The sequence below is a fragment of the Chaetura pelagica genome, unplaced genomic scaffold, assembly GCF_000747805.2.
Source record: "Chaetura pelagica isolate M959 unplaced genomic scaffold, ChaPel_1.0 scaffold142, whole genome shotgun sequence".
Taxonomy (NCBI): Eukaryota; Metazoa; Chordata; class Aves; order Apodiformes; family Apodidae; genus Chaetura; species Chaetura pelagica.
The window spans coordinates 7,401,318-7,425,158 of record NW_009952973.1 but is presented as its reverse complement, the minus strand read 5'-3'; the positions used below and the strand labels follow the sequence as shown (position 1 = coordinate 7,425,158).

At 36.4% G+C, this 23,841-nt stretch overlaps 1 protein-coding gene across 1 annotated transcript in view; it reads right to left on the bottom strand.

The window, feature by feature from the left end:
* Nucleotides 1-1,908: 1,908 nt before the first annotated feature.
* ANXA10 (annexin A10) overlaps nt 1,909-23,841 on the bottom strand; it is a 25,612-nt gene continuing 3,679 nt past the window's right edge. The window contains exons 2-12 of the mRNA XM_009995933.1: nt 18,260-18,341; nt 15,401-15,495; nt 11,402-11,515; nt 10,268-10,358; nt 9,339-9,418; nt 7,275-7,328; nt 7,062-7,155; nt 5,523-5,618; nt 4,841-4,899; nt 2,806-2,928; nt 1,909-1,977 (exon numbers count right to left, since the gene is read on the bottom strand). Of these exons, the coding sequence (XP_009994235.1) occupies nt 1,909-1,977; nt 2,806-2,928; nt 4,841-4,899; nt 5,523-5,618; nt 7,062-7,155; nt 7,275-7,328; nt 9,339-9,418; nt 10,268-10,358; nt 11,402-11,515; nt 15,401-15,495; nt 18,260-18,341 (957 nt within the window). The remainder of the gene's footprint in view (nt 1,978-2,805; nt 2,929-4,840; nt 4,900-5,522; nt 5,619-7,061; nt 7,156-7,274; nt 7,329-9,338; nt 9,419-10,267; nt 10,359-11,401; nt 11,516-15,400; nt 15,496-18,259; nt 18,342-23,841) is intronic.

The window sequence follows — 23,841 nt, the reverse complement described above, 5'->3', positions numbered from 1 at the left end:
GGGCGGGGCCGGCGCTGGGCACACGGCTGCCCGGGGCAGGGGCGCTGTCACCCGTCTCCTTCCCGGGGCCTGAGCGCCGCTGCCTCCTTCTTGTGACGGGTTTTCCGCGGAGTTCCCGCTCTGCGGGTTGCGAGGGCGCCTCGGGAGCTCCTCCTGCGGGAGGCGTTTGCAGCTGAGAGCGGTGCCCTTGCTGCTGTGCCGGGGCAGGGCGCTGCAGCGAAGCAGCTGCTCAGGGCCGGGGTGCGGCTGCTGCTGGGCGCCTCTCGCCTTGCTTTCAGAATCCCGACAGGACTCGAGCTTAAGGTTTTGTTAATGCTGACAAACTGGGGCAGTGCTCGTCTCGGTCTCATTTTTGTTCTTCCTCCCAGAGCTGTTCTTTCCAAAGTTAAAGCTTAACTCCATTATCCACTTGAAATCTGAGATGTTGTGGTGCTGGTGGATACGGGTTAGGGGAGAACTCTGTAGAGTAGGGATGATGGTTGGACTCGGTGATCCCGAGGGTCTTTTCCAAGTGATTCTATGAAACTCAAGAAGGATTCAACTGAAGTGCTAAGTTTATTGTAAATAAATAATTTGTAACATAAAGTAAGCATCTGCAAAAAAACCCAAGATAGACTAAAAATAGTGTTATTTTCACAGGCTGGGGGAAGGTACAGGTGCAAACAGCATGAAGGAACCACGTACTTGTATGTTTTTATGGTAGTGCTTTATTCAGTTGTGCTGAGCTGTTCCTGCAGAGACTACTTATTTAAGAAAAAAAACAACCCATACCAAATGTCTGTGTCAAGTTGGAAACCTGGTAGCTGCAGGAGACAAAGTTATCTTAGTGCATATTGCCACATTTTCCCTTACCTATCCCTGTTTAGAGAAGAGACTGATGGGATACAAATATGCGGACTGGGAAGTCCCATCCATAGGCTGAACTGAACGGAATCAGGGTATTGAGGAGAAGCATCACGTTTTCCTGTGGGATGAGGACTTGAGGCTGGGCTCTGCCACCTTTCCCCATTGTGGTATGAGTTGTCACCGGATGTTGTCGGGCTGTCTTTGCTGGAATTCGGAGGAGTGATACACATCCTTCTGCCCCATTTTGAGGTGCAGTGTTACCTACTACTAGTCAGCTCCTCAGTTACACCATCTGGGGCATCCTGGAAATACTGAAGTATTTCTCTGAAGGTTAATATTCATTTAATTATTAAAATGAGAGGCACAAATGGAATTTCAGAGTTTAGTCCTCTGGAACTTCTCTGATCACAGCTATGGAATGCTTTGTCTTCCAGGGGTTTCCAGTGTGTGATACTAGATCAAGAATGGTTTGGGATACTTTATTCTAATTTTTTTTCCATTCCAAATGGAAAAAGGGAAACGCCTTTAAGTGTGTGGGCTAAATGAAACAGAATACAAAAGGACTCTTTGGTGAGTTGCTAACAATAGATTGGGGCAGTTGCTTTGTTTCATAGTAACTAAACCAGTGATGTTTGAGAACATAAAATATGAGGGATAAGAGATGGGGAAGGAAAAAAAAAAAAGTAAAGGAAGAAAACAGGCTGCTGAAAGTAAATTAAGGATTTATTTTTTTTCTCTCCAGTATAGAAGTGAGTATGTTCTTCCAGAGCCTATTGTCTAATGTTTGGTATGATGCAAGACTAAATGATAAACATATGCTTACACAGAGTTACTTTACTACTTGCTTAATTATTTTACATTAATTGTAGAAACAGAAATAATAATTAGAACTAGGGATAAAACCATGCTCCTTCCAACATTTTTCCTCTCTCAAGAAAGATTTAATACTAGCAAATGTATAGCAGTGATTGTTCTATAGAATAGGGATCTCCTACAATTAGTGTATTGCTTCAATTTATATTTAAAATAGATTTATACAGCCTTCAAAGTTCATCTTCTTCATTAATAATCTTCAGCATCCCCAGCACAGATAGCAAGTAAAGCACTTTCATAATGCCCTGAAGCAAAATGCTGCAAGAAAAAGAAATAAACGTTCATTCCTGTGACTATAGGTTTTAGGAATTTTTCTTCTATTGGTGTGTGACAAAGACTAGACTAATGTTGTAAGGGTTTGTAAAATATTACAGTGTTTACGTAAGGATTCTAGGCCAAGTTTTTAAAATGTCACATACCTTGGGCTTTTATTGCTTTAACACCTAGTAGCAATGTACCTTTCATAGGTTGGATCAAACCTAATTAATACTCCTGAAGTTTAATACAAAAAAATCCAGAGTAATTTCTTGCAGTTGCTGCATATCTCAGAGTTGGTTATAGCAACATAAAAAAGGTAAAGTGTCTTAACAGGAGTAATTTTTGTACAATTAGTGTAAGAGCTTTCTTTTAAGAGCAAAAGTACAAGAGGAATAGTTTTCTTGAAGGTTGATACTACTTACATGCAAGAATAAAGCCAGATCTTTATCTCAGTTTTGCTCAAAAGTGGTATCAGCCTAACCTTGTAGGCCAGTGTAAAAAAGTATGGTATCGAGTGCTGTAGAAATTATTCATGCAAACTATCCTCAGCATAGTCTGCCCTATTTATGTCCTCCTCTTGCTATGGAGAGACAGGGAGTGAGCTGAGAATTCACTGCTCATTTACTTAAGTCAGCCTGAGGCACTGAGAAGATAAACTGTTGAAGAGAAGCTATTTGCTATTGTTTTTATACATTTTTTGTTTGTTTGTGGTATGTGTTTTCTAAGACAAAGTGCTTCACTGGAGATTAACCCTCTATTTTGCTGGTAGGGCTTGGCAGTCTGTGTGGTGCCAGTGCTGAATACATGCCTAAGTGTGTAAAAACTTACTTTAATGTCATGGAAGAGTGATTTCCCATATCTCTCTTTGTATCGTTGTCGTATATTCATCAAGTCAATCTCACTCCTGGCAATGAGAATCCTTATAACTGTTTTATTATGAAACCCAAAGTCCTAAAAAGAAAAGATGAGAGGAAACGTGCCAGTTGGAAGATAGGCCTTTGCCTCTTTGTACATGCTCATATGAATGTTTGATAGATAAGCCAATGAATCAAGCTACCCATCGAGACATCCTAGATTCTAAAGGAGTCCAAGCATTCAAAGGTTTTATCCTACAGAGTTTTCACATGCTGAAATAATATAATTCATGTTACTGAATACCAGAGATTCCCCATATGTCAGTCTGTTAACCAAGCACTGAAGCTTTCGAAAAGAAAAACCGGGTGAACTGTCCTAGGTACTCAGTAGCTAACATTTGGGCCTGTCGTTGTGGAGTCCGACTAAAGTGTTTCACAATTGCCGCTGAATGTGGATTCAGCGAGGTTTGTTAACCATTGATTTAGAATTTGCATAGTTTATATTCAGCTCTGTTGGATTTTAACTGTTTATAAATGAATTTTCGTATAGTAATTATGTGGTGGATGAGGACATCTAGTGGCAACAAAACGAATCAATACACATGCAGGGTTCTGAGGACTGATGACCAATTTAGACTGTTTAAAGATAAATCATAATTTTATCACCCGGACATTGCTACTGAAATCTTGTTCTCCAAAAAACATGTAATGAGATATGTTAAAAAGTTGCATGTAGAGAATTTGGTATTTGTTTGATGACTAGGTTAAAGTCTTTCTTAAAAGCCATTGTGGAGTATGATTTTCAGCATTAGGATCATGAATGGTTTTTATTGCATTTTAAATGAACGTGTAAGCAGCTTTTGGAATAATCTGAACATAACCTGGCTGAAAAACCAGGCACTTCTAAATTCTTCCATTTCTTTTGAGAATGATATATTCATTAAAATGCTTTGAGAAAACAGGTAAAATATTAATTAAAGCAAAACAGAGAAGTCTGTTCTTAATAATTAAATCTGTTTCCTGCATCATATACATCATCTGACTATACATTAGAAAAAAAAATCTATGTGATATTTCTGAAAATTAAAAATGAGGTTTTAAGTTGAAAAGTGGCCTGATAGAGGACCTTTGAGGAACATAATTTTTCCAGATAGCTGGTATTTACTTGTACTTCTTGGCAAACCTTATTCATATCATGTGCCAGAATCCTCTTTTGACCACTCAGAAAAATACTGCCTCTTCCTCTCAGCCCCTGGGATTTTCCCTTGTTCTTTGCTGCTGCTGGTTTAGCTGAAACGGGACAGCAGCAGGGGCAGCGCCTGGAAGAGGATACCGGGGCTCTCTTGAAGTGTTGCTGAATAGTTTTGTTTGATGATTTTGGCTTGAATCCTATCTTTACCATTCCTGCTCTAAGATGGTACTTCAGATTCCACCCATGGTTGGCTTTTGTGACCATCTTCTAAAAATTACTCGTAAAAAATTAAGCTGAAATCATTATACTTCATTTTTATGTAACATATTGGCTCAATGTTTTCAATAAGGGATGTAAAATATAATGTCTTCAGTGACTTCTTCAGTAGATAGAATTTGTAGGCATTTCTTTGCATTTGCTCACGTTTCTTCTCGGCACTGATTTGTTTTAGTGTGTTAGCACTTACACAGAAACATAAAGAACCTGCATATGTACATTGAGTCCCACAAGAAATATAACCACTTGTTTTTATGTACCACTAATTTATTATTTAATTTTTAGTGATACTTATAAAATCTCTAGAAACAAAAATTACATAGCAAGAAAGATGCACTTTGAGTTCTGCACAGCAGGGGGGGATACAATCCATAGAAAATAAAGGTTTTAAATTACCAAAAAAAACCCTGACAAAGTTACCAGGTGTTTTTTTGAAGGACCCTAAATATTTAACCTTTTACTTTTAGTGGTTTAAGGACCATCAAGCAAACAAAAAAATAGGGAGGCTACTTTTATGACGTGAGAAAGAAGGACTACTTACATGAATTGCATTATAAAGCCTGTAAGCAAAGTAGGAAGGCTTGTCACGAACACAGAGAACTAGGAGAGAAAAGTTGCAAGAGGTAGACATTAGACTATTATAGAATAATTTCTGTCGGCTTTGGGTTTCTTGAAATATAAGGCTGGGTCATTCTGTCCATGACTCAGCTTAAAATTAAGCTACCATTTTTCACAAACATGACTGTATTTATGATTTTTAATGTCTGGTACTTATATTGCGTGGGCACCCATTGCTGTTGAATCGAAAGGTTTATTAATTATCAGTGAACATATTCACATGACATCTCTGTAAAAATATTATCTCTGAATGAAAAAACAAAGGCCCATAAAGCTGGGAAGTTGTTTTTATACTATTCAAGTCCTGGAAACTTAGCCAGTTATTTTCAGTTGGTAATGCTGTTATCATTGATCACACAAAACAAAGAACAGATACTAGTTCTACTTAGTCAGAATCTAGTGCTGCATATATACAATTTTAGATTTTCACAAACATGGAAAAGTAGTTCGAATATACTAATTATCTCTGAAAATTTAATTACACAATAAGGTAGAGTAAAGTGGATAAAAATATCAGAAAAATAATGGTTTTGATGCATTAGAGATATCATACTAGATATTTATTAAGATATTATTGCTAGTGTAAAATAATAGTTTTACATTACCTATTGCAACCAGTAATTCTTGAAAGTATCCATCATAACATTCATTAATGGCATCTACTATGTCTTGTCCAGAGATGTTTTGGAACTCCTGGAAAGCTTGCGGGAAAAAAAAATAATAAAGACTTGCTTTATTCTAGTTCCTTAATAATTATCAGCTCGCCTTTTTTTTCCTGCTTCTCCCCAATACTATCTTGTGGAATTAATTTTTTCCCTATTTATTCTTAGTGTTTTGTTATGTTTATAACCCTCAGGTAGGGCTATATAGATGAGGAGCCTGAAACCCAGCTTTCAGGATATTCTCTCTTTGGGTTCTCCAGTATGCAGTATAAAATGAATACATACCAAAGTTTGTTTCACTGGAAGCTTTAATACTCTATCTGGCAACCTCTGCTTACAAAACTTTTAAGAATGTCATGCCATTAAGACAGCTTCTTTGCTCAGCTTTGCTAGAACTGGCCAGAGATTCAGATTGTGACAAGAAGCTGTGGCTTGATACACATACCATGTCAGCATCCAGCCATAGACACACTTTGGTAATGCAGGTATCCAGACTTATACACACAGATATACTGGGTGTACTTACTTCTTTAGGGAAGGAGGACAACTTGCAACTCACTGCCCACCACAAATCCTACAGAAACCCACAATACAGGCAGACTCTCACATCTCTGTTATGGACAGTAGAGCATAAGCACATGTGCTACGTTATGTTAATGCTATCATCACCAGCCTTACAGAAGTCATGATAGCAGAATTAATGTGTTGATTCATGACAGCAAAGTAGTTTTAAGCTCCTGTTAGAAGTTGGCATAAGAAATGCAGCTGGCTGCACAGTGATAAACTTATCACTGAACAAACTGTTTTTCCACTGCAGAGCAAAAGACAGCTCAAACTTGTCAACAAACAGATACAACAGGTTTCGTTTTTACAGAGGAACATCTACATGACCTCAAATAATTTTCTTACAATCTGCAATTAAGTCTGATATCTATTTTAAATAAAAACATCCCACTGTTTCTGGGTTTGTGGTCATTACAAGAGAGCAGATGTGGGTCCTGAAGTGCTCCCATCAAAAACTTTGAAACTTCTGTGAAAGCATCAGCACAACAGTGTGTTTTCACACACTGACTTTTGTCGAAAATAATACGACTGCCTCTCCCAAGGTGTTTCCACTCATAGCAAGGGGTTGCTTAGGAAAAATGAAGAAAACAGTTAAGAAAAATCTCTCTCTTCCGGTTGTTTAAAATTGGTGCAGCCATAGCCTGTGCCTTTCTTTGGTCTGCATTCTTCTTTCTGCCTATTAGGCATTCTGATGTTTGACTGTTCTAGCTACAACTGTCTGTAGTCACCAGGCAAAGTTAAATTTTGCATTACTTCCAAAATCCTATTAACATCAGTGGAAGTTTGATAGCTCCAACAGTTCACACTTTAGTTTCAAGCTAATACGCTGCTGCACACTGAGCTTCTTGGTATGTAAACCATGGTTTTATTAGCAAGTCAGATTTTTCCTTTCCCCTTTATGTTCAAACAGCTGATTACCCATCCACAGCTGCTGGTAACTCTTGTTGCAGAGAATCATTTGAAGCATGTTTTTGTGTTCGCTGGTTTTCTGCTGACATGCTTCCCATAGAATCTAATATACCAGAAAAAGGGAAGGAAAAAAAATAAAATTAAATAAGGCCTAAGTCACTTTTCAGCATTTGCGTTAGTTCTTTTTTTATGTTTGAAAAGCTCACAACTGGCTGTATTTACCATCGCATCCTGAGCAGCTGTAGCAGGATCTGCATATCCTTCCATCCTTGTTCCCTGGGGGATTAAAAAAGATACTTTCTTCAAAATCCTAAAAGACTGTAGGAATATAAAGTTGTCTCTATCTGAGAAGCTATGTTTCATTTATTGAGATAACACATACAGGATTTTGGATTGGATCAGTGTAGAAAATATCTTTGAGTTGTTATGTTACGTTCTCCTTTCCCCTAAGCAGAGGACTCTGGAATGATGAACCGTCTTGTGAGAGGAAAAAATAGGGGCAGTGGATAAACCTATCCAGTTTTTAGTCCCATTTTAAATAAGCTTTAATAATATGAGCACCATCTCACTGCCATTTCCAGTATTATGGATGTTCTAGTCCTCACTATAATATCTAACTATGAGGGGAAAACAACAATACCATTTGTTATTCACTGATCATTTCCTATCACTATGCATATTACCAGAATTTTAAATATTTTTTTCCCTCCCTGCACAAACCATAGGAGCAAGCACATCAAATAATCGAGATTTTGCTTGCTCATAATAATTGTCTAAAATTAAGATCCCAAACTAGAAAATTGTTTGTCAACTTTGATACGTAAACCACAGAAGAATACTTCTAATTTTTCCTTATATTTAATAACTTTTCAGTTACACAAATCAAGCTGATATGCTCTAGTAAACATACTATGATCTGAATTATATAGTTAGAAACAGAGAAAAGGACACAACTCTTGGAATTGATTTTTTAATCATAATTGTCTTCTAAGCAGACAAATCAGCACTGGTTGCAGAACTCTTAAAAATCTCAAGCTGCGTGTAATCACTGCCTTAATGATATGTGTTTGAAGCAATTTATTTTAAAATTTAGAGTTATTTTACACTATATGTGAAAGGGAAGATTAAAATAATGTATTTCTTGTCAACTTGTAGAATGACTGATTTGTAGTGCTTTGCTGTTAAAAAATGAGGATTTATCTTTTAATTAGATTATAAGAATTTCACACAGTAAGGACTGGGATTCCTAGTAACAAGATAAATTACTTGAAGGAAATCTTGCTGGAATGATTGCATATAGTTACATACAGAAGAAAAAACAAGAAAAAAAAAAGAGCAACAATAAAATAAGTTAAATAGTCAAATGCCCACCTTCCCTAGTAACATTTAACAGTGACTACTCTTGACATAGTTTTCTGAAGAATCCTATGACAAGTATAATTATTTTTAAAATTTAATTTAAAAATGATATTTCAATTCATAGCCCCCCCCCAAGAAAAAAAAAAAAAGAGGATTACAATAAAAGTCTTCTGTTTGTCTTGTACTAGAATATTAGTTAGCCTGGATTTTTAACTCTGTTAACTTATTTGGGGAGGTCTAGAACCTGTAACTTCTAATATGCCTTGTTATGGACATGAAAACTACAAATGCCACACTGTAGCATTTGTATAGTTTGCTTTTAATATTTGAAGTGCATTTACTTCTATCTGTAGTCAGATGTCTCAGATGTGTTTGCCATCAATGCCAAGATTTAACTTGCCAAGATTTGCTTTGTTTTTTCAATCAAAGAAAAAGGGTGTCTGAAAAAAACCCACATTAAAAGATACATTGGAAATGTGGCTATATAATACTCTTCTCTATGTTGCTTGGTACTAGAACTAGAAAGGGTATATTTTAAGTGAAATATCACTGAGTTTTAGTATAAGATTGTATCTGAACATGGAGGGTTCAAAAAACAATCAAGTGTACAGTATAACTGAATAAAGTTGGAATTTCCTGCCATTATTCTTTACCTTGAGGAAATTAGCACTTATGTCTTGTTAGCTAAGAAGTTGTTGATTTCAGGCCTCTTTATCAAGATCCATGATTTAAGAAAATAAGCCAAAGTCAAAGCAGATGAAAGATTCAAGTTCTCTTTGCCTTCTGCTTTTCTCCCTCTCCTGTTCAAAAGTATAGCCCTATTGAACTGGCTTTAACCATAGTCACCTTAACATTTAGGACTTCTCAAATAGTCTAAAAAGTTATTATGATTAGAAATGTAAGTCATACTACTTGTTTTTACAGTACCTGAGCAAGGTTCATGAGCGTATCTCTGAAGTGACCTGAGGTCTCAGAATCAATATCTTGTTGAAGATCATTATTATATTCTAGGTTAAAACAGAAACATAATCTTAATCAGAGATGAACATGCTCTGAAGAGTACTAGTGAAGATTAGCAAACAATAAATAAATACACAGGGTGCTAATACATGTCCATTTTTGATAGTGATTATTCCTCTATAACCTGTGCTAGTTCTACACAGATCTAGTGTGGGGCTGGCAGGTCTGTCAGGGCCCTGCCGGGGGGCCTCAGTCACTGCCCCGGCTCGTGTGTCCACCTACCCACAGGCACAGCCCCACCACCACTGCTGCTGCTGTGTGGTGGCAGAATCTTTGGAAATGCCCCATCAGAGCAGGTGAGTGGAATATCAGCCTGAGTAAGCACTTTTTGAAGGAAAACAACTTACGTACTTTTTTGAATAAAGTGTGCAAAAGTTTCTGAAAATCCCCAAATGTGTCTGCCAATATTTCAAATGCACAGGCAGCAATACATCTCAAAAATACTGTGACGTGTTTTCACCTTTAAATATTTTGCTTCAGCCTTTTGTGTCTAGTTACAGGAGAGGAGGAGGAAGGGAACCAGTTAGTATTGAGAACTCATTTTTGTAGTTAATTTCTTTCACGTGTGCTAATACATCCAGAGGACATGTAGTACAACTGCTACTGTGCATTTGTAAAAAACATTACAGAATCACAGAATCTTAGGGGTTCGAAGGGACCTTGAAAGATCAACTAGTCCAACCCCCCTGCCAGAGCAGGATCACGTAGAGCACATCACATAGGAACTTGTCCAAGTGGGTTTTGAATGTCTCCAGCGAAGGGGACTCCACACCCTCCCTGGGCAGCCTGTTCCAGTGCTCTGTCACTATCACAGTAAAGAAGTTTTTTCTGATTACGCATTAAGTAGGCTTCTTTCATCTGGAAGATCTCCATATTTGATCTTGAGGATAATATGTCAATTAGACATTTTTCTTCTGTGTCTACTCCCTGTGTGGAAAGAAGTAAAAAATGTTGTTAGTAGAAACCACAGCTTTTAGAAGAAAGCCATATGGCTCTTATCAGAAGTAGCTAAAGAATAGCAGTTGCTCCTGAAGCAATGCAGAGTTACTTTTGCATAGTGTGCTCATCCTTGACAAGGTGTTGGGTTTTTTTTAAGGGATTCCCAAATATATCACCTTGTTCAGAGTCATGTAATTGGTCTGAATCTGTATGAATCTGTGTCAAAGTAGCAAATATTCATGGAAATAAAAGGAAAACTGTTCAGCTCTGATATGCCTTCCCATCCTCCAGGAATTGGCAATTTAGGAATTTCCTGGGGAGGAATTTATCAAGGATTATTACTTTCAATAGCCAACAGTGGACCTGTTTTCTAAGAATTTATTGAATTCCATGAACTGATTTGGTCTCCGCAGTGGCCTAAAGAATGATTTTCACCATTTAATTGCATGATCTTTGAAAAAAATATTTTTGTTTAACATCTTCAGTTGTTTAGGGAGGACAGGTTCAGATCCTGGGAAAAAAAGGAAAAATTTCCTTCAAAATATGCAACCAGTTCAATTTGAGTGGAGTGATCACTGTTTTATCAGAGTAATCTCAAAGTGTTTATGTGAGGACATGCTTTGCTAAAGAAGCATTGGTGTTTTCTGAGATGGAGGCTTAGTGCATGGCACTAGCTGTTCCAATTAGTTTTTTGGGGTAACATACATCAATGCTTGAAAGATCATGGCCTTACATTTCCCTTGATAAATATTTCTTCATTTACCAAGTTTACCATGGATGTTAAATGGGTTGTATTTGTTACATGACAAGGATATTATTGATGTTGGTTTTAGCATACCAATGAATAAACTTCGTATAGCACTGTATTTCTGATGACCTAGTGTACTATGTAGTAGTAGTACACTATTGCAGTGTACTAACCCAGCCATTTATCAACCATTTAAGTGTAAAAAAAAATAAATCAATTTAACATATGTTCAGTACTGTAATTAGTGACTATGACTCCAAGCAATTCTGAGTGTCACAAGTACCTTCAAAGCATGCCAGAGCTCGTGGGCATCATATGAGGCAGGTGGATACATCAGGCCAACCATTACTTCTTTGAAGTGATGAGAGAGATTTTCTTTGAGGTCCGTTATCAGATCCTTGAAAAGAAAAATAAGATGCATAGAAAAGATTCTTTCAAGAGTCACACTTTATGAAGACAGCTTCAAAAAGTATAGTGTTTTTCTCTGTAAATTAATAAAGATGAACTGTTGAAGATGAATTCTGGCTAAAATTAAGTAACGAAAATATTCTTTTAAATAGTACCTGCTTCTTCTAATAGTATGGTTGAGATGACAATAGATACACAACCATGTAGACCATATAGGATTGCTGATTTTCAGTTCAGTAGAATATAGAAGAAAATTCAGAGGTTTAAGGACATCTACTTAAAGGCTTGGAAGCTGAAATACCATGGCAGAACATCTGCAGCTTCCCTTGGCATATTTCCTTTTTGAACCTGTGGGAGCTAATCACCTTTGGAAATTAAATCCAATGCAACACAGGTGATGATGTGCTTTGTTCAGTGGTTACTATGTGAATAATTTTTAAAAAATCATATTGCTCCTAGTTAAAAAACATACCTGCTATGGATTACTGGAGGGTTATGCACTTCTTTTTATTACATTCAAACTGAATTCACTACTTTTGAGAGATGCTGGATTAATAAAAGGGAGCCCTCCTCTTTCACTGCATGTGTCTCACTAGCTGAGCAATGGGTTAGTGTTTCCTCCCCACTCTCCCCTTTCCCGACAGCATCCTTCAAAACACTGCAAATGCCAAAAGCTTGTTACTCATACTATTGCTGCTGATGATTAAGAGGATATTTGTGCACTCATTTTTTATGTTTTGTGTACAGCAGTAGGCAGCAGTTGAATATGTTCTGGCCTAAGTCTAAATTTAAAGAAGTACCAGGAGCAGTTCCCATTACATAAATTATGTTTTCAGAGTGGCATCTTTTTCAGTCCTGTACTTTGGTTTTGATATGTATCTGAATATAATTAAGTTAGTAGCTAGAGTAGAAATGAAGGAGGACATACACACATCTAAAAATTAAATTTATAATGAAGAAACATGCAGTCTTCAGTGAGTGCACATTAGATGCATTTGACAACCACTAAATCACACATGGTATAGAAACTAATTCATTAAGACATTTCACTTCTGACAACATGCCTGAGGGAAAATGGATTAATAATACAAATGAATGCTAATTAAAATTACTCCAGCAATTAGAACTAAGAGAAGTAAAATGTTGACAAATATGAAAAGACAACTCTAAATTGCTGTTACAGTATATCCTAATCATCTCTTATATGAAATCCTTGAAGACTAATTGCAAGAAGCAATCTTACACTTCGTCTGTATGTCTGAATCGTGCAACCAGTTCAGGGATTGTTTAAAAATTATTTTTTAAAATATATTTCTCCTTCTAATCCATCACACTTTACATTTGTAAAATAAATAGGCACACTGGCTACTATATTGAACAGACCATATTGAAATTAAGAGGGTTGAGAACTGTTACTCACTGTCTGTCTGCTCTGTCCTGGGCATTTTAACTCTCATCATCTGGGACTGCAGAATGGCACACTTGCCTAATGCAATATATCCATTAATACAGGTTGCAGCCAGTGAAATGTTATAACTAATGTGTGCTGAAGTATCTTCTGAAGAGTAAACTGCAGCAACTCAGGACAAGACACATCCCATCCTGTTCGGCAGTTCCTGCCCAAGATAGCAAATTTTTGAGGGATCAGACAAATAAGCTGCATAGAGCATTAACCAGAATACCCGGTTCAGTCTATCTACTGTCACATGTGAGACAAAAAAAACAGCATTCTTTTTTTGTCTCTGCACTAGATTAAAGCTAATTTGTCCTGCCCCATTTCCAAATGGCGAAAAGTAGAACTAGGTGAGCTTTTTTGGAAAGCTGTAAAGTGTGTCTTAATGTATCTTGCACTGTAAAGTATACCCAGTGCTTAACAGATTCATTTAAATTAAAATTGTGGGTGTATATGCAAGAGTTTCAGAATTTTCTGTAATGCCTTTCTGGAGTACAAAAATAGTTTGCTTGCCTGTCCATTCTGTTATTATTCATGGTTTTGAAGACTGAAATTCTTAAAAATTACATCTGAGGTTTTACTTGACTTTTTTAGTTCTTCAAGATTGTTAGTTCTGTGGCCACTGGCTTAATAGCACTTCAGATTGATTGAAGATGGCTGAGAGATATAAGTTTAGAGGTGGTGTATTTCTATTTATTTATTTATTTATATTTTTTATTTTGGATTTGAAGAGGTATGAAGCTTTTAAATGTAGCTTGACATGCTTTAGTTTTCTATAAGTAAATCTAAAACTCATTGAGGAACACTGAGGATAAACACTGATTCTGTGTGGTTTGTATGTGTAATGGTAACCTAATAAATAACTGATGATGGAAAACACTTTTATTCATTCATGTCTACTGATTTCAATCATCATTACAGTCTTTGGAAGGTAAGGAGATCTGTGATTCAGTTACTGTTCTTTTATGGTCTTTTTAAAACATACTCATCCATTCAAGGCTGCATCTAAAATATCACAAATACCATGTGTTTGATTTCTTATAAAATTCCAAATGAAGCCAATGATCTCCTGTAAGTGAGACTGATTAAATCCAGCTCTTCTTTTCCCCTCAATTATAGTAGAATAAGGGTCTGTTTCAACATACTTAGAGGTCAACAGTTGTGAGATGTTTTGGTACACAGCTGGCGCAAAGGCTGTCTCTGGAAAACTGCTCTACTATCCAAAGAAGAAGTTACACTATTCTACTGGTTAATAGACTAGTGGTGTAACAGACTACCACATCAGAAGTTAATGAGTTTCTGAGTGAACCATTTCTAGTTAACTGCAGTTAAGGCTGATGGCTGTGTGGTAGGATTTCTGTAAATGCATTGTCCTCCTTCACACTGATCAGTTGAAAGGCAATCATACACTGACCTTCAACACAATTTCCAGTGAGATGATAGTTTTTCAGGCTTCAGGGAAAGAAGAAAAATGGATTTTGTTTAAAAGGTTTGTCTAGCTTCTGTTAGGGAAGGGCACATCTTGTCAGTCTAATCACAGCGTTTTTCTTTAGCTTTCCAATAGTATCTACTTTTACAGCAATTTTCATCACTAGATTTCACAAGGGTTTTATAAAAGGTGCTGCTAGTTTTTTTGCTGTTATATAACTAAGGGCAAACTCAGTTATATACTGAAGAAAATGCAAGCTTTGCAGCTTTCCCAAAGTTATTTGGTTAGCATTAGTAGATTTGGAAATAGAAGAGGACATCTATCTCTGTGTATGTTTAAGAACTCATATAATAAAAATAACCTTGTTACATAAATATGGATGAAACACATTTGAAAAAAAAGTGTAAACTTTATGCCTTAAAATTTTTGAAACACCTTTCCAGTATTCATGAATTTAACATTAAACAACTCAGATAGGTATTGTGCTTAGTATAGGGATGTGAGTACAGGGTATGAGGTCTGAGAGTGTCGTTGCTTGAGATGAGAACACTAATCAGTGCATGGGTAAGATACAACTACCTGTAATTTTCAGTATGGTGTTTTTCTTTGGTGGTTCAAGCCAAATATGATACTATTTTATTATGTATTCCAAAAACTTGAAAAAAATTATGCAGAAACCCTCAGTAGCACATAGGAGAAGAAGTAGTCTGTCCAGAAATTCTGGTTTGGTCAATAGAAGAGGAGCATGAGCTCTAGAAGAAACTTTCCATGTCCCTTTTTTCAAACGTACTTCTGCTGCTATACAAATGGCAATTGCAAACCATCAGAAGTATTGATAGTTGCATGACTGAAGTTGTGTGCCAGTCTGTTGGTACTGGCCAGCTGTCTGCCAGGATTTTGGTTCCAGTGACTGACCTCAGAGAAGGGCTGACCAACTGCACTGGGGACAGGAGTTACAGAAGTAATGAAAGTATGAAATGGCTCTGTCATACCCTGCCATACATGTCTCTGTACGCCTCGGCAATCATAAGCCGCTGTGAATTGCAACGTTGCGTTAGGATGTCAATCAACACATCTTTTTCACAGCCTGTAAGGAAACACGACACAGATTCTAAATTAAGAAAACGTACTTATTTACTTAACATTTGTGATTGTTCATGTTTTGTTCAAGAGCATTAACCTAAATTCTTGAAAAAATAGATAAACAGATTAATATTCCACTGGTATTTACCGACATTAGTTATACTTACCATGCTTATGTACCTTTCACTTGCTGGTGTAATACCAGCAAAAGCGAGATAGTCTGTCATTATCGGATGCATCACAGTCTTTCTCCAGCTCAATGGATTTGAAAGCATCAAGAAAATAGTGGGAGGCTTTAATTTATTCAGAACTAGGCACACTAGCAGAATTTGTGGCTGAGCATAGGAATTAATAGTTTTATGCACTGTTGATTAAATTGTCATTTCAGGGTTAGGCATATCTTTTATGAGGATGACAAATTATGGTCATACCATTTGTTGAAAAACTGAAAGATATTTTCAGAGCAACTATATAAAATAAGTTATGAAGTTTTTAAAAAATACAATATTTTAACCAATTTCCAAGAGCATTTTATTGAAGTTCACATATGAGGTTTTTCTTGATAACTAGTTAATACTGCTAAACATCTATAATCATAGAATCATAGAATTGTTTTGGTTGGAAGGGACCATAAAGATCATCTAGTTCCAATCCCCCTGTATGGGCAGGAACACTCCCCACTAGACCAGGTTGCTCAAAGCCTCATCCAGTCTGGCCTTGAACACTTCCAGGGGATGAAGCAACCATAGCTTCTCTGGGCAACCTGTTCCAGTGTCTCATTACCCCCACACTAAAGAATTTCTTCCTAATATCTAATCTAAGTCTACTCTCATTCAGTTTGAAACTGTTCTTCCTTGTCCTGTTGCTACATGGTCTTGTAAGAAGTCCCTCCCCAGCTTTCCTGTAGTCCTTCGGGTACTGGAAGGCCACTATAAGGTCTCTCAAGAACCTTCTCTTCTCCAAGCTGAACAACCCTAACTCGCTCAGCCAGTCTTCATAGGAGAGGTACTCCAGGCCTCTGATCTTCCTTGTGGCACTCCAATAGTGAGCAATATAAAATATAATATGAAATTAAGAATAGAATGAATTAGCATTAACTGCTTATTAGAAAGAAGATAATGGTTATCTTATTCTGAAAACTATTTTATTAGTTTTGTATCTTTTTTCCTCAAAAGACAACTCTTGGTAATTTTAGATGGCTCAGCATTTTGATAACATTTCAGCATAAATGTATCTCCAAGTGGAAATCAATTATTTATAACTGGTAGGTTTCATTTTGACACAAAAATTACTGAATATTAAATACTCTTTTTTTAAAGTTTTAGGTGATGTTGTTTGGTAGTGTTTTTCCTTTGTTTTTGTTTTGTTTTGTTTTGTTTTGTTTTGAATTATACTAGTTTTTAGCATGACACTGATTTAACATCAGTCTGTTTTCCATCAAATTCACAAAATAGCTGTTTTACTGAAACCCTATGCATAAGGATTTCTTTTTGCTTTTCACAAAATAGTTGTAGCTAGGAATCTGTACAACTTATACAGTCTGTACAGTAAAAACTAAGAAGGATTCAGGAAATATTAAAAAACCTAAATAACTTTATTTATTTGCATAATACCACTGGTATCAATCTGACAACATAGGTGTTGGAACCTCTTCACAAGCATGAATGCTGTGTGCAAGATTCAGTGTCAGGGGTGTCAGTGCCTGTAAAGGCTATGGAGACTTTAACTCCTCTGAACTTTGTATTCTATTGATTGTCCTTGAAATCAGAACTTTGTTCCATGTACTTTGATAGGTAAATTAAAACCAGTGTTAATGCACTTTTATTTACAAAGGGAATAATCTCTTTTTAGTACTAAACAAAGAGAATAATGTCTGCACTGTTGTGTTAGCAATGTTGCATTAAAGGTACCATTTGAAGTCTAGTAAAATGCTTAAAACTTTTCATCTGTAGCCAACTTAATAAAAAAGAAGTGTCAGGTTCCTCTTGATCAATAATATCCATCTTGGATCATTTGATGTTAAGTCATTTCCATTAAAGAAACTGAAAGCAGAATGCAAGATTTGGTGCTATATAGCATTGTGAGAGGCCCAAGGGTTATAAAAATTTTGATACACACAACAATTTTAATGTGAGGAAAATATTTCAGGTAGCAAAACAAAAAATGAAATAAATATTCTGACCCTCAGCAATACCAACAATTTTCAACAGGAGAACACAAAAATCTGATCAGAGAAAATGCTTAGGTGAACAGATTTTTATGTTTTTTTCACACAGACTGAAAGAAAAAGTGCTCCTGAGGGACAGATAAGTTGTTTAAACTTGCTACTCAATTCATTTGTATTTCTTGATGACTGATTAAAAGACTTAACAATCCCTGGTAATAGTTAATTGCTGAAGTTACAATCAAAACCTTTGCTTTATTATTTATTATTTCCTTTATTTGGCTTTACTGTAGTACATAACACAGTATTCTGATTGTTTGTTTGTTTTTTTCCTTATTTTCTCAAGGAAAGCCCTCATTACTCTAAGTGCTGGTAAAGTTTTCAGCTTAATGTTAATCACCTCTTAGTTCCTGTAAATGCAAGTACATGATCCATTTGGACATAAGCAATGTGTCTAATTGTGGTATCTTGAAGAATCAACAGATACATGGTGACACTTAATTTTATGAGTTTTTATTTTCCCTAATGCTTGCCATTTTAAGAGACCTTTATGAAAGAAAAAAAAAAAGTCAAAATAAAAAAAGTCTAAAACCAAGATACTCACTAATTCCCTGTAAGGCTCCTCCTAGCAACTGGGCATCCATAATAGGGTTAAAATTCGGAGCAGGGAAAATAGTTCCTTGTATCTGCTAAAGGAGAAAGCAGCCTTTAATTGAGATGTTTTGGATTTATAGCACCACATATACAATTATGCTGAAAACCAACAATCATAACATTAAATTCTCTTTGCTTCATGGGGAACAACATGCAAAGTTTTTAATTTATGGAACAGAATTTAAACTTGCAGCAATTCCTAGGAAAACTGACCATATTAGCGGAAGTTGGCCTAGTATGATTTAGACCTGAAAAATAAAATTAATAGTAATTAAATTTAAAAAATTAAATAAAGGAATTAAAAAGTATGAAGCAAAAAGTGCATATTTTAGTTGAGAAAGAGGATGTAATTTCTTGATATGATATATTTGATCATTACTTTAAGCCCACCAAGCAAAGGTAGGGGCAAAAATTGTCAATGGTTGAGTGAAGAAAAGAAGGGATTGTCAGAAATTTAAGATTTTTAATGGTGTTACTTTAAAAAGTACTAATAGGGCAACATGCTTTTACAGCAATAAAGATAAATATCCTTCTGCAGTTTGTTTATAATTTAAATACAAGGTCCTACTTTGAAAAATGAACATAAAATACATAGTCACTTTTTACTCATTAAAACAATCAGGGAAAAAGTGAGAAAAAAATACTATGGAGATATGGAGAAAAATGCTGATTTTTGTAGGCTGATATATGTTGTATCTAAAATGAATTCCAGACTCATCCTTAAGATACACTCCATGACCTCTTCCTTTGTCAGTGTGGGTATTGTCTGTGTACCCTGGGCCACATTGGTCACTTAGGTATCTCTGGGGTAGGGCCTCAGAAATTGAGGGCTTGTATCCTCATGACACCCTAGTTACTGACAAGACATGTACTTCTTTAAATGTGATTCATCAGAAGTTTCCTGGGCATGTACTTTTTGCAGCAGTGTGGACTTGAGAGTCCTGTTTGGCCAGAGGGTACGTGAGGCTCCATTTCCCCCTCACCCTGCTAGCATATCAAATAAAGCTAACTTTAGTTCAATCCTCATACTCTGCAACTCAGGAGACATAAATGCTTGAGCTCTGTGGCTGGACAGCTGGACAAATAACCCCAAAGTTTACTAATAAACAAAATCACTATGGAATGAAGTGCTAGTAGATACTGTTAGAATGCAGAATCAAACATATGTATTGATAAATGCTATGAGTTAGAAAAAAAAACCTTAGCTTTCTGGCTCTGTAATTTATGCTTCCCAAAATGTCTGAGACATAAAAAAACTCATCAATCTTAAGAGAAAAACCAAAACAAATCCAAACCAAACACATCATCAAATATGATATCTTACTGCTGGCATAACTTACAGAGTTATTGCTGCAATGATGTGTACCTTGAAGAAAGTACTTTGCTACCTTGTTGCAGTGTTTTTACAGTCTAACCTTTAAGAATATTTATCCCATCACAACCTATGTCAGATTTATCCAGTAACCACTGTCGTAATTTCAGTCTTTGAGAAGCTTGCAGAAGGATTTATTGATCACTTTATGCCCTTAATTCCGTATTTTTTTTTTAATTTATTACTTACTAAACTTATTCCACCTGTTTTTAGTTGAATTTTTTAAATATAGGCCCAAGCAGGTCTGGTCCAAACCTTTAGAGCTGGACTTTGGTAGTTTGGGATCTGAGTTCAATGCTTACATCTATCTCCTGTACCAAGAGATAAACCTGGAGGTTGTAGCAGGCATTTTGTTTTACAAAGATTTGTTACAATAGGTTTGAAACATCTGTATTTAAACCATTCCTTTGCTTGACATTCCTCAAGAAAATGAGGAAATACGACAAAACAACACCCTGGGAAAGCTGGCTCTTCTTCCAGAACCTAGGACCCAGGTTGCAAAATCATGTTTCTTCAAAAAAGTATTCAGGATTTACATGCCTAAACATGCCTAGGAAGTGCATACCTAGCAGCAATGTTCATTACTGCACAAACCAAGGGAGTGGAGCAGTAGAGGCATTTGGTAACTGAATTAAATTACAACTGAAAAGTCAACAAAATTGAATTTTGATCATGGAGCAGGCAGCTACATGGGGATACGTTGTTCATTTCCATTGCCTTTGGTTAGAGAATTTCTATTGCCCTGTTTAGAAGCAGGGCATTTTTAGGGTTGATTGAACACCTGAGTGTAGTTAGACACACTGCTGTATCACTTCATTTCCACTGAAGTCAGCTGTGACTGACCAGTAAACCCTATAATATAAGAAGGCTCAGAGGATCTGAGCAAAGACAGTGTGCCTGTGAATCTCTGGGAATAATGCAGGATGTGATTAGCCACAGCTGTGGCAAAAAAAAAGGTGATTCTATCTCAGCACAAATGGGACCGTGGGTGGCCTTTGTTTTAGATAAACAGCTATCAAGAACAGCTGGGTCTGTAAGTGTTTATACCTGAGTTCATTAAAAGGGTGTGAATGCCTCCCTGAGTCAACCAGACCTGCATGAGGGGAGTAGGTATGTGTCAGCCCAGCACAGAGTGTAAACAGTGAACAACAAAGGAAATTATTTGGAAGAGAAAATGGGCTTGAGCTGGCTGTAACCTGCATTTTACTTCCTGGTGATGCCCAGCATTTTAGCAGTAAGCATATGATAGAAATTAATAAGGGGCATCTCATCAATATTACATTTGTATTGTGTTTTAGTACATTTTGTACTACTCAGCTAGATTGAAAATCCTGTGTAAAATCACTTGTATTTAAAGATGTAAGTTTTATATTATACATTAGCACTCCTATGGGTGGACTATCTGAAAGAACCTGATGAGAGAGTATTGGAGTCTAATATCAGAATGGCCAGTTTTGAGTCTATGGCCATTTCTGTTTTGCTTATTCATCTTTTTCCTCCCCTAAGCTCTGAAAAGCGTAGGGAATAACCTTGTGACTTTTCTTCCATGTGCCTTAAGACGATTGCTACAGGATGCCAAGTCATTTCACTGTGGAGATTTTTATACTTAATTATTATTTTTAGAAATACACTTAATTCTTTCAAATATCTACCAGAAGGTCCTGAAGACCAAATGAAATTTATGAGAAAGAACAAAAGCTATCTACATAGAGGAAAAAATAAACATCCTCCAGTGAATGAAATGTCCAACAGGGTTCTGAGTAATTCAAGCAACAGTGTGCTCTGTGTCTCCCTTTTTCAAACAAAAGCGATTCAGTCTCGCTGAAGTACAAACTAACATAGGTGCTGAAATACAGGACTGCTGAAGTCAGGAAGATGCAAGACAAGGCAAGGCAGGGAAAAAAGATCTTAGATTCATACATCAACCTTGTGATCCTGAATTTCACACTTAAAATGAACATTATGTTGCTGTTTGCTGTGAGAAGAAATTCCACTTAGTGGCAAAGCTAAATTCACAGCAGTAAAAGTTGCATTGTGGTTGTATTTGTGATGTCAGAGGTAGAGTTAGGGGTACTTTCACTGAGTACCATTTTTGAAAATACGATGCTCTCCAACCCATGCACACAAGTAAAACAAAACTGATTCAGAAGTAACAGGAATATTTTTGAAAACTGAGAGGAGTAGGGACAGCTTTGAATCACTTAACATTTTTAGTATTAGGACTTTATCCAAATCTCATGGTTAGTGTTGATGGAGGTGTTTTTCTCGATATCAGGAGCATTGGGTCATGCCCTTAATGAGTAGAACTGTTTTACATCTTGCTGAGAAAAGCAAGGAGAGCTTGCTGATGGACAGTGGAGGGTTTCCAAGGTGGTCAAAAGGCTGGAGCACCTGCCGTATGAGAACAAGCTGAAGGAATTTGACTTGGCCTGGAGAAGAAATAGCTTTGGGGGGACCCAACGGCTGCTGTGCAGCACCAATGGGAAGAGCATCAAGAACATGCACCCACACTCTTTACTGAGGTGCATGAAGAATGAAAGGTAACAGTCATAAAACAAAGCAGGGAATGCTCTGGCTTGATGTGAAGATGACATTTTTTACTGTGAGGATAACCAAGCAACAGAAGTAGCTGCCTGAAGAGGTTGTGGAGTTTCCATCCTCAGAGGTTTTAGAAACTGAACTGGATCTGAATTCAGTGTTGACCCTGTTTTGGTAAGAAGACCGAGAGAGAGGACCTACCAACCCACCACTCAATCTAATAATTCAATAATTTTTTTCAAATTCAAAAATTAAACAAAATTTCTTCAAAACCATTTAAAAAAAAAGTAAATATTGTCAAATACTTGTTGGTCTCAGTGACATGGGATTGAGTGATAAGGAAACTTCTGTTATGCTCTGGGGATCGTTCTTGTAGGGCATACACCAATTCTAGGCATACTTTGAACAATTCTAAACATTTTGCAGAATCAGGCACAAAATTGGTGTTCGTAATCACTGGTGTTCACTGTACATAATGTGACTATTTGAGTGATCCTGCTGGTAAGAATTGTGTATATTGTCAGTATAAAACTATGAATGTAAAGTGCAATTTATTTATACATTTTCGTTTCCTAAAGGGGAAACTCAAGAAGGTATAATGAGCATGGAGCATAAGAGATTTGAATATAGGAGTGACAGACTTTGCTCCCTGCACAGAAAATTAAGATTTTGTTTAAGTGAGCATGACTGTCATGTCTCTATGGAAACAAAATCAAACCAGTTTATCTTCAATAGTCATAAATCAATCACATGAAAAAGATTCCTTCCCTAATTGGGTTTTATTTATAGTAATCTAGGGCAGATCTCATAGTAAGTAAAGGTGTTCACTAATTTATAGTAATCTAGGGCAGATCTCATAGTAAGTAAAGGTGTTCACTATTCCTCTAGGATCTGAATGTATTTACACCTTTCCAAAGGGACATTAGCAGAACTGCAGAGCTTAACTTCCAAGCATCTGGAACTAGATCAGAGTCAGCATGGACAGATCATTATTCAGCTCTTCCATTGCCAATATAGTTATTCCATTAAAAAATTAAGGAAATCCTGATCTAAAAAGTGTACAGAAGAAATTAGGCTAGGTCCTTGGGGTAAATGTACGTAACTTTATCAAAGTAAAGTTTTGTTTTACATAAGTTGTTGTTTAACTCACCTCTTACCCAGATATTCTTCAAATATCCTCCTTACTAATACACTGCTTGTTCCCACTATCTTCATAATGAACCTTGTGAAAACTCATGCATTCCTCTGTCTCTTCTCAGATTTTCATGTGTTTAGATATATTTATTAGGTAAAGTGGAAAGCATGTAGTAGCATTGAACTTTTCCTTCAAATTGTCTGCACGGAAAAATATCCATCTTCACAAATGCCTATGTAGGCATTTTGCTGGCCAAACAATGTCACATTCACTTATCTTAGGTGCAAGAACGTGGATTTTGTAGATATCAGGATGGTGTATTGTTTTGAAATACATTTTTTTTTGTGATGAAAGTTGTTCTGTGAGCACCACAGCTACTAAGAACTGGTTTCTTCAATTTTCTTTTGACTCCATATTCTATTTGACTCCAGTCATAACAGCAGCAGTTAATTTCCCCTTTTTATTCTTTGAATCTGCATCTACACTC